The sequence below is a fragment of the Dipteris shenzhenensis genome, chromosome 8 (genome assembly GCF_047967505.1).
Source record: "Dipteris shenzhenensis isolate YYH24624 ecotype China chromosome 8, Dip_SZ_1.0, whole genome shotgun sequence".
NCBI classification, from domain to species: Eukaryota; Viridiplantae; Streptophyta; class Polypodiopsida; order Gleicheniales; family Dipteridaceae; genus Dipteris; species Dipteris shenzhenensis.
In genome coordinates, this window is record NC_141603.1 from 25,040,278 (window position 1) to 25,051,920 (window position 11,643).

Here is an 11,643-nt window from a genome sequence, read left to right on the forward strand (position 1 = left end):
ACCAGTGTACGAGTGTAGCATGCAACAAGAATCAAGAAACTGATAGAGACACAATGTCACAACTAGAAACAAGAGTGGAGCATCAGACTGGACCAGTTACAAAATTTCCTGCCTCAACCTAATGGGACATTGCAGTAAATCAACAAGGCTTCAATCTAACTAGATAGAATAATGCTACTTCAAAAAAAAAAAAGCTTTGAGACCATCTCATATCCATCACAAAGCCGTTAATGTAGTGCATACATTTTCATCCCTACAAGGCTTGATCATTTGCACTTTCCCACACATTTTTAAGGCCCCTGTGAATATGTATATTTAGATGAATTGAGGAACATGCCCAAAGTCATCCTCTTAAATCACAACACAGTGTGCAGTTTCAATCTCATGACAGTCACAAGGTTGAAAACCATTAACTCCATCATGCAGCAGGGACTAGCTACTATGACATCCCAGTATATGCCAGGTTCTAAAATAATTACCTGGGTCCTGTACCAATAAACCCAGAAATAAATTCACATACAGACAAAAGACAAAAAATCAGCTAGCATAAGACGTTTTCAAGAGGTGTGCCTGACAGCTATCTCACCAATAATCAGCACAGGAACACACTCCATGCTCAATGTGATGGAAAATATTAGAGTCCATCACAACTATTTTCCTTTGAACAAATTTAGAGAAAATTTTCAAGGCAGAATGACAGTCAGAGCAGACCCGAAGGTTCTTCGTGATACGAATAAGTGTTCCTGGGGGGGTGGAAATGAGCCCGAAAGCAAGGGCCAGCTTTTCGCTATGGTAGCAAAACAAGTCTTCTCTCTCTTCTCCATCCACAGCATGAAGACCTGCATATGTGTCTGGCAGATGACCATCCTCCATGTAACTGATCAACCTCTGCACCTTGGAATTTATCGTCCTGTTCAGGATGCCATGTGTCTCCATCAACAAATTCATGCACCTTATTATTCACCTCAATACAACTTCGACCTCGCACTTTTACACCGTTATCAATCATTGCCTTTCTCACCCTCACTACATCATCGAAACTACCTGTGTTTGCATGAATGTTTGCTAGCAATATATATGTTGAAGCATTCCCTGGATCTAAAGAAAAAATAAAATTTGCAGCACGCACAGCTCGGTCCACATCATTGTGAATTCTGCATGCCGCAAGTAAGCTCAACCACGCTGAAGGGACATGTTCTAATGGCATACTCATTATCAGGTCCTCTGCCTCTTCCAACAGTCCTCTTCGCCCAAGGAGATCAATCATACGTGCATAATGCTCTACCGAGGGTGTTATCCCATGATCTCTTTTCATTGAGACAAAACATTGCCTACCATCAGCAACCAGACCTGCATGACTGCACGCCGTAAGAATGCAGACAAAAGTGGTCCTGTCTGGCCTAAAGCCTTCAGCCTGCATTTGACGAAAGAGGTGCAGGGCCTCCATGCCATACCCATTCTGAGCATATGCAGCCATCAAGGAGTTCCAAGAGACCACATCCCGCTCTGGCATCTCTGCAAACAATACCCTCGCATCATCTAGGCTCCCACACTTGCCATACAGATTGACAAGAGCATTCCCAACAACAACATCTGTCTCCCATCCGTTACCAGCAACAGTATCATGAATCACTTGACCCTCTTCTAGGGCAGCCACACTGGCACACCCATCCACAACAGAGATAAAGGTGATCATGTCTGGCTTTAAGTCTTCAGCCTGCATTTGATCAAAGACTTGTAGAGCCTCCTTACCTTGCCCCCTCTGGGCATACCCGGCAATCATGGAGTTCCAGGAGATCACATCCCGCTTTGGCATCCCTGCAAACACTGCCCACGCATCTTCCAGGGTCTCACACTTGCTATACATATTGATGAGGGCTGTCCCCACAATACCATCTGACTCCCATCTGTTACCAGTAATGATAGCATGGATCACTCGACCCTCTTCTAGAGCAGCCAGGCATGTGCACGCATCCACAGCGCAGGTGAGCGTGATATTGTCTGGCTCAAAGCCTTCAACTTGCATTTGACCAAACAGTTGCAGAGCCTCCATGCCATGACCATGCCGCACACATGCAGCAATCATAGCATTCCAGGAGACCACATTCCACTGTGGAATCACTGCAAACGTGGACTTTGCATCATCTACGCTCCCACATTCACCGTACAAATTGACAAGGGCTGTTCCAACCACAATATCTGCCTCCCATCCATTGCCAGCTATGGCAGCATGGATCATTTGACCATTTTCCAAGGCTGTCACACCCGCACATGCATCCACAACACAGGTGAAGGTGACATGATCTGGTTCAAAGCTCTCAGCCTGCATGTGATCAAACAGGTGCTGGGCTTCCTTGCCACGCCCATTCTGAGCACATGCAGAGATCATGGCATTCCAGAAGATCACGTCCCGCAGCATAATCATTGCAAACACTGCCCTTGCATCATCTAGACTCCTACACTTGCCATACATATTGACAAGGGCTGTCCCCACAACCACATCTGTCTCCCATCCATTGCAAGCAACGGCAGCGTGGATGACTTGACCCTCTTCTAGGGCAGCCACACTGGCACATGCATCCACAGCACAGATGAAGGTGATCTTGTCTCGCTCAAAGCCTTCAGCCTGCATTTGACTAAACAGTTGCAGGGCCTCCTTGCCATGCCCATTGCAGGCACAAGCAGCGATCATGGCACTCCAGGAGACCCCATCGTGGTGTCGAATTCCTCCAAACGCTGCCCTTGCATCATCTGCACTTTCACACTTGCCATACATATTGACGAGGGCTGTCCCCATAATAACATCCGACTCCCATTCATTGCCAGCAACAGTAGCATGTATCACTCGACCCTTTTGTAGGGCAACCACACTGGCACACGCATCCACAACACACATGAAGGTGATCTTATCTGGCTCAAATCCTTCGGCTTCCATTTGATCAAATAGGTGCAGCGCCTCCTTGCCAAGCCCATTCTGGATGCAGCCAGTGATCATGGCATTCCACGAGACCACATTCCGCTGTGGCATCTCTGCAAATAGTGCCCTAGCATCATCCAGGTTCCCTTTTTGGGCAAATGCTGCGATCATAATGTTCCAAGAGTACACATTCCGATAGACTATTTTGTCAAACACAGCACATGCACTCTGTAGGTTCCCACATTTGCTATACATTTGGACGAGAAGGTTACTTAGAAATGTGTTTCCAGCATAGCCACTTCTGTCCATGTGTTCATGCACACGTTTTCCCTGAGACAGGGCTTTGGCACTAGTGCAACGCCTCAAAAGCAAGGCATAGGTATCATGGTCTGTCTCTGGACCCAGCCGACAGAGGATCTCCGCATCCAAGCTGACAGCACCGTGTCTTTCAACCCGATGATGGTGCCTATGTGACATCTGTGAGCCAGAGGCCTTGCTGGTCTCTAGCTCGCTTGGCACCTCTTCCTTGGACGACCACCCACTGCATGGTAGCTCGGGCTCTGTAGCCATCCACCTCAGATGGGGGACAGCCAACGACGCCAAGACCTTCCTCTTGTGCTTATCCCTACACCGTGGGCACAGCCTATCGGAGACATGCGAGCCTGTATGCGTGCCAAAAACTAACCTGTGATATATCTCGAGCTCGCCAATCACCTCTTTAACAAGCTCGGCCCAATTGGACGTCCACCCACTTCCTGATCGCTCCAACCTCACTGGGCATGACCCCAGGACCTTGCCTTGGTGGCTAGGAGAGTGTATTATCGTATTCAAAGCCCAAGGGCAGGGCCTATCCGAGACTTTAAAGTTTGCAGGCGTGCAAAATGCTGACCTGTGTGGTGGAGTTGCCTCTATGCCCGATGCCGACGATAAAGAAGAGGAAACATCAGAGAGGAATAGCGCCATGATGTTGTTACTAGAAGCGGGCAAATAAGATCACCCATTGAACAGAATCATTCGAGAAAATTAGATAATCATTTCGGTAGCGGAAGGTAACCGCATAAGCAGAGCTCACCGAATCGCAGAATTGTGAGCCCGTTCAATTTCGAAGCAAAACTTTGGCGCTAAACAGAACAGAAAGACGCAGCTGCACCTAAGCAAAGCATTGAATCTTCTTGTTGGGATGTTCCAATGGAGAAACCATCTGGGCTGAGTTTTCAAGGCCCATTTTCTTTTCTTTTTGGAAGGTGGCACCAAGTGGCGTTTCCCCGGAGGATCCACGACCGGCCCAGCCAGTTCTGACCGGTAACTGTCACTTGGCACTGATTCCCAAGCGTCAACGGCGGGGGGGAGGCGATAGGACACATGGATCACATGCACAGTCAGCGACTTCAGTGAGTCGCACTATCAAAATTTGAATGTAAGAGCCTGCGAGTAGCCGTAGGGTCACCTTAGAAATCCAATCGTGTGGGGAATCATTTGTTAGCACTACCCCGCAAGGGCAGGCTATAGCAAGGAGATGGTTTTTCGTCTAAGGGAGGTTTCACACCCGTCCACCGGACGAGGTGAACCAGACTAGCGATGGGCGCTCGTTTGCTTCGTCACTAACCATGGAAAAGTAGCTGGCGTTTCATACACATCCGGACATGCCTCCTGACATTTGACGGTTGAGAACAAGCCTTCAGCAGACTGTGGCGCTCTCTCCGTTCCCTTTTGGCGGTTGAGCTTCCTCCTTCACTATAGTCTGCCGCTCTCCCCATTTCCTGCTCTCCCCATTTCCTTCTGCGACCTCAATCTTGCATGCCTCCCAAGTTCCCAACAAGTCTGTACCGAAGTGCAGCTCAACGAATCTTGTGGCCACTGGGTACCAGATCTCCAACGTTCAAATCGTCTGTAAAGACATTGAGCGGCTGCTTCTACAAGTTACAACGTCTTAATAGGGATCTTCTATTGTGCGATGTACTTGAGCTGTCTCTGTTGTTCCTCCAGCATACTACTATACAACTTTATCTTGAATCATCAGGTGGCTCTGATACTGCTTCCCTGAGAGGTGGGCACTCTGGCTGGAGCTGGTGATTCAAGTTCCAGAGCTGTGGCTCTTGCAATCCGCCCTCTTCCCTGTGTACAGCAAAATGTACAGGAAGTCATGTATTATTGTGAATAATACAGGCATTCCTTGTTCCTGCTAGAGGCATTTTGTCAACGCTATCCATGACTCCGCTGTAGGGCTTACTTCTGCAGGATTGCTTTTGATCATTTCTTGAAAGATTCGGTTTAATAATGGTAGGCGATCGGAACAGTTTTGTAGACCTACATAATTGCGGTATTATTGTTATTTAAAGCAGTCTCCCAAGTGATGGAAGATACAGTGGTACTCTTATTGGATTTTTAACTGTGGTTTTTCATGTTTCTACTGTCATTTTACTTTGTTTGTGTGTGCAAATTTTCCAGTTCTTGTGGATGAACACAATTATTGATCTGGGACTGGTTTGATAGTACTATTTGTGTTGGAGTGGAGTGTTTCCTACTGTCATAAACACCATGGCTACTGAAGACAATTGGCTAAGAACTATAGGAGTCATCAAATTTTGTTCATTATGGCTCGACATGAAATGCATTCAAAACTGTCTATATTATTGGACACTTGGGAACGCATAGGCTCTATTGCCTTTCCCAAAAATGAGAACGCTTTAGACACAATTGAAGAACAATTTACACATGCATCCATTTTGATCTTCAAGCTCCGACAACATCATGACTTTCATTGTCCTCATCATCATCCACTTCTTCATCTCCCTCAGCAAACATGCCATTCACATTTCGTTTGAGAAACTCTCGGTACATAGATCGTGCAAGATTATTGCGTCGCTCAGCACCTGAGCCAATAGGGTGGCATGAAGAACTGCAACCACCATCGATAGCACCATCCCAACCACTTTGACCCCTTTCCAATATGTCATTTGGATCTTCGGTCATAACAGCCTGAACTTCATTAAGAGTGCATGATGCCTGCATTTGTGTCTCGAACTCATTGCAGCCAGCATGTAAGTCTTGTTCGGCTTCACGCACCCAATCAGACAAAAAAGAGTCTCCGTGCACAATGCACATGTTATGTAGAACCAAGCATGTGGCTACCATGTCTGGGACATTCTTCAAGTCAATGTCACACCTTTTTAGTAATATTCGGAACCTGGCTTTTAGCATTCCAAAAGCTCTCTCCACTGGCATGCGTGAACTAGATTGGATGAAATTCCAATGACTCTTACACCGACTTAGACCATCCTTCCCACCTTTGAACGGAGGCAACATATAGGGCCTTGCCGGATATGCACAGTCACCCAACAAGCAATACTTTCCAAGCCCATTGGATTGGCATCTACGACCAAGGCTGCTACGAGTAAACAAGACTGAATCATGAATTGCACCAGCCCAACCAACATCATAGTCCCAGACACGACAATCTGCCATCACGGTCATCTGCAAGAGTACTGAATGGAATCCCTTGCGGTTATAGTAATCCGCATGATATATCTGAGGAGCTATGATTGGGATATGTGATCCATCCACTGCACCAACCACATATGGAATCCCTCGAAGAGCCTCGAATGCCTGTGCTATCTTAGCCATTCCTCTCTCGCTAGGCCACTTTATATACAAGTCATGAAGTCCGGACTGTTTTATTGCACTGTAGAAGAGGTTCACAATCATGCATGCTGTGCTTGTTGCGCAACCGTATAAGTCACCTATGACCTCTAGACTTGCACCTGTAGCCAATCTATGCAATGCTATGCATACACGCTTCTCGAGGGAGATAGCACTACGCATGCAAGTGCTTTGTCGACCCATAATAGGAGCTACTTTAGAGCATATGAAAAGAAATGTTTCCTTGTTTACACGCATGCGCCTTTTGAACATTGCATCTGAATAAGAACCAAATAAGCACCTCTCCATAAAATTTTGTGGCCGTGCATATGCCTAACAAGCTCGGTTGAAATGCCGCTGTCGACGACATAGTAACCTTCGTGATTGCATTGTTTTAACACTATTATGTTGCTGTAGCAACCACACCATTATCAAGTCCTCCAATTCGTGGTTGTCGGTGGCTGGTAGAGGTTCCATCAATTGAGCTATGAGCAGCACACAAAGACAAGCACATAATATGGCCTCCTCTTTCGTCATGTCCATGCTTGCTGTAAGTGGCATGAAGATATTATTAGTTCTGTCCGAAAATTCTTGCTTTAGGGGGGAAAAAATTAACAATGTAGACGGATAAGCAATTAGAGATTTGCATCAATACCACATAGATGTACAGTTACCAAACTTATGAGTAATCTTGAGGTACATTAGCACCTTTGTGTGCTACAGGCATCACGAAATATGTGATAGCTCTTGTGTGCTGCAATCAGCCTCTCCTCTACATACACTAGTGGCTGTTATGCTCCATGTACTGCTGTACTCCAGCCCTCTGCTTAGTCTAGCCAAATGGCAGCCTGAAGACTAGACATGTGGCAGCCCAAATGGCAGCCTGAAGACTTCCCATGTGGCAGCCCAAATGGCAGCCTGAAGACTTCCCATGTGCATGCCGAAATGGCAGCCGGAAGACTTCCCATGTGGTAGCCCAAATGGCAGCCTGATGTGGCAGCATGAAGACTTATTACATGCCCAACTGGCAGCCTGAAGACTTCCCATGTGGCAGCCTTGTACTCAGGATGTTTCACTACATTGCTTCACTACATTTCTACTAACATTAAGCCCCTTCGCACTCCTCATTCGGGTGCTTACAGGTGGGGCATTGACCCTATCTTTTGAGGTTCTTACTGCAAGAAAGTAAATGTTTACAATGACAACAATTCAAATTAGAGGAAAGCAAATTCAGATTGCATGAAATATAAGCTTACAGTGACAACACACGAGCAACGAGAGAAATAGCTTTCAAACTGTAGGAAACCATACTCTTGTTAAACGAAAATAGAAGATCACATTGAGAACACATCTGGAACAATAGAACTGTATCCTGACACATAGATGGAACTAGATGTCCAAATGACAGCTGAAATATATAAAATGCAGTCCCAAACTTGAACATAGCTTCATTTGTCCAAATGAGAGAAATAGATGGAACTAGATGTCCAACAAGCAACATAACTAAATAAAATGCAGTCCCAAACTTGAACATAGCTTCATTTGTTGGACATATGATCTATAAATCGAACCAAAGCAGCCCCTAGAGTCTCCATGATATCAAGCCTTCGGGCCTCAGCAGCTTCCCTACGTGCATCTGCTTCATCCCTTTTCAGACAAGATTGATGTACTTGTGACAAAATAGCACGTCCACTCTCGTTGACCTGTGCAATAAATTCTTCCATCTGAGAATCTTTCTTTCCACCACGACTCAATGAGGTAGACATTGGTTTGTTGGAAACAGATGCACTCACAGGGCTGGTTTCTTTGGGACTCTCATGAATGGCTTCTGATTCGTCTAGTACCACTGTCTCCCCAGTAGCCGAGGCATGGCTGTATACGCGAACATGTGCACGATCGTGCATATACTCATCCACTATGTCATACCACTTACATGTTCGCTTCACATCATTTCCTGATATGGAATTGTGTAGCTTATCTGCTTTGTACTGATCATATACTCGACCCCATTTCTTGCGGCAAGCTTCAGAGTCTTTGTCAAATTCTGAATAGGCTGAAGCTAGCTTATTGGCAATTTTGGACCATAGATATGTTCCCTGCTTTTGCGGTTTATTGAACTCTTCATTCTTTCCACCACGCTCATGGATCAAGCTTACAACCCAAAAGTCTTTCCACATTGTCGCTCTTCCTCCCTCTCCCTCGCATTCATCTTCCAAGGCTTGGGTATCTAGACACTTTTTTTTGGCTCTACCTCTCTTTTGGACTACTACCTTGGCTGAACTTGTATCTGCTTCCGATTCAAGCTTCCCTCGTCCGGTTTCTTCAATTGTCTTGCCTTGGCATGCTTCTTGCCCAACGGGCTTTGCATAAGGAGCTTCCAATGCTCGTGGCCTTCCTCTCTTCACACCCTTTTTACCCCCTTCAATAGGGGTAACATCTTTTTTACCTTGAGATCCCACAGATAGAACGGAAGGTGCAAAGGTAGATGGCTGAGACATGACAGGTGGCATCCCAAAGAACATTGGTGACGAAGATGGGAAGATGGCTGGAAATTTTGGAGAACCAAACATCTGCGATTGGTTATACATAACCATCGAAGGAGGTCCTGACAATTGTGAATCTGTTACTTCAAAGCTTTGGAGGTCTTCAAGGGCATCCTCATAGTTGGGATCAATAAGCAGGCGTTGCATTGCCATCCTGAAAAAAAAAACTATTTTAAAATTGTAACTGGTGTTCTACTCAACAAGAGAAGACGGATTGAATGCAAAAGGTGTGAACAGAAGCTACACCATACACTCAATCTCCATTTTTTGGGCTACGCATGATGAAGCAAATAAGTGATTTCCCAATGCATTAATCCTACCTGCTTGTCATCTCAGTGTAAATGGAAAAGTAATGTCTATTGAGGAGTTTGAAGAGGTCAAGAGACAGGACGAATAGCCCTGGCATACATTGACAATCTTTAGCAGTGTACCTATCCTAGAATGAGGCCTAGAATGAGGCAGCGTTGCTCAAAAGACTTGCAATATAACCCTTCACGATCACAGGGCTGATGTATTGAGAACCCGAAACCAAATTTTAGAGCAGCATGTCAATCGCAAAAACGTCCATTACTTTTGAGCTCGCAAAAATGACTTTTTTGACAAAAATCTGGAGGGAATGGGCAAACGCTCGGAAGAAGACAGAGGATTTAGAGGGAAGATAGAAGGAAAATTTTGGAATGAGCATGAGAGAGGGAATGTACCTGTTCTTCCACGCTATTGGAATGCTGAGACTCCAAACTTGCGGACTGCAATTCTGAGAAATGGTGAAGAACGCAACAAAGGACGCCAGAGAAAAGAAATGGTGAAAGACTCCCGCCAAAACCATGTGCAATCGCCTATATTCCAGGAAGACGGACATTTCTATTGGAAGCCAGCAGCTACGCCAAGAGTTGGGCGAGGGGAAGACGCCGCCTAGGATTCCACTACTTTCGTTCGTGACTCATCTTGCCACCTAGGAAATGAGAAGATGCCCGTCCGCCTCGTTGTGAAAGCACATACCAACCGGCACGCTTTTTCATTGGATGGAGCCAAAATTGGGTGAAGACGTCCGGATGGGTGTATAACATGCCTAAAGCGGCTTTTCTCTTTTTCTAGTTACGACGGGCAACCTAGGGAGCTTTTTGGGTTTTCTCAAAGTTCCTTGAGCCACTTGTCATCAATATAAGCCGTAGATTCTATTTCATCTTAGGCCCTTGATGAAAAAGCTGAGCTTTTGAGTAAAGCACGTAAATAGTAAATAAGTTTTGTTTGAGTAAAACAGTAAAACCATATAAGTGCTTTTTGCTGCTTTCTATTGTAAAGAAAACTATATAAATGTTTGAAGAGGCATGAGTAGAGAGCGCAGAATAAGTTCTATTTGATTTGTACATTTCTGGTCATTGGTGCAGAAGTGTATTTGCAGCAAGACCTGAGATTTTGGTTTGTTTGGAGCGTTTACTACGATACGTTTATCTTGAGTTTGTGTCTCTTTTGCTGACTTGCTCTCGCTTGTCTGTGTGTCGGTTTCAGTATAGTTCTGTCTCCACTACTCAGCATAGCTCCGTGTCAGTCTCCATCTCAGCATAGCTCTGTCCTTATTACTCTTGCCATCGTGAGCTTGCTTCTTAATTAGTGCTGACGATTATTTCTACTGCTCAATGTTATCTTCCTCCACCCACCATAAACCGTTTAGACACGTTCTTTCTGACCACCATCTAAGCTTAGATAATCGAAATTGATGCGACGATTTATCCGTTAGTGTATGTGACAATCAATGCTCAGATAATCAAAATTGATGCGTCGATTTCGTCGCGCTCATTATTACTCGATTGTTGTCTTCTCCAGTTGTGTCTTTGTTGGATCTCTTGCTACAAATGGTCATCTAATATGTCGTGCTTGTCTTGAGTCTTTGCTGCCTATTGGGTTGCTCTCTTTTGTTGTAGTTGTCACATTGGTTGCTGGCTTCAGTTCTTAGCGTAAGTTATTCTTTTTGTTTGTCTCGAAATTCGTGTCTAGTCTTGACCTTAAACAAGTTTGGGGACTCCTTCTATGTAGTGAGAGGGGTAGTAGGATTTTATATTAGCACGATGAGTAGTGCTTGAGAACTTACCAGGCGAATAGGCCCGCCAACGAGGAAAACCTCGCTATATGTAGAATATTAAGTGACTGGTGATTAACGTAACTAGTTTGAGAACCTCTCTTTTGGAATTTTCATTTAAGAACATTCTGAGCGAGTGAGGAGTGAGCCGAGCAATTATATAGAGGGGGGGGAGTGATAAGTCTAAGAAGTGGAGAGGGAGGAAGAGTTGGAGAGAGAGGAAGAGCGGTGGAGAGGGAGGAAGAGGGGAGGAGTGGTGGAGAGAAGAGTGGGAGAGAGCGGTGGACAAGCATCTTCAATTCCGTCAAAGCGCTAATGCTCTTTGATATGTTACCGGTCAAATTCATAGCTGGGAGACTCAACCATGTGACCGAATCATTAGAACAGGCAACGCCCTTCCAAGCACAACAAGGCAGAGCCTCTGAAGCATTCTAACTCTCTAGGTGATTCAAAGGATCTTCCAACTG

The 11,643-nt window shown here is 45.4% G+C and overlaps 1 protein-coding gene and 1 pseudogene across 1 annotated transcript; both read right to left on the reverse strand.

The window, feature by feature from the left end:
• Positions 1 to 555: 555 nt before the first annotated feature.
• On the reverse strand, positions 556 to 4,066 carry LOC147899325 (pentatricopeptide repeat-containing protein CRR2, chloroplastic pseudogene; annotated as a pseudogene).
• A 1,584-nt stretch (positions 4,067 to 5,650) lies between these two features.
• LOC147899326 (uncharacterized) lies at positions 5,651 to 9,836 on the reverse strand. Its single transcript, XM_087377697.1, has 3 exons — positions 9,801 to 9,836; positions 8,486 to 9,253; positions 5,651 to 6,746 (listed from the first exon to the last, which is right to left on the reverse strand). Exons 2-3 carry the CDS (start codon positions 9,250 to 9,252, stop codon positions 5,651 to 5,653), a joined length of 1,863 nt encoding a protein of 620 aa, XP_087233823.1. The 5' UTR covers position 9,253; positions 9,801 to 9,836.
• Between the last annotated feature and the right edge of the window lie 1,807 nt (positions 9,837 to 11,643).

Bases quoted from the DNA above. Each gene is read 5' to 3' on its own strand.
- LOC147899326 (XM_087377697.1), bottom strand. From the start codon at position 9,252: ATGGCAATGCAACGCCTGCTTATTGATCCCAACTATGAGGATGCCCTT. The intron at 6,747-8,485 runs GTGGTATGACAT...GGGTCGACAAAG, and splicing joins GATGTGAAGCGAACATGTAA to CACTTGCATGCGTAGTGCTA.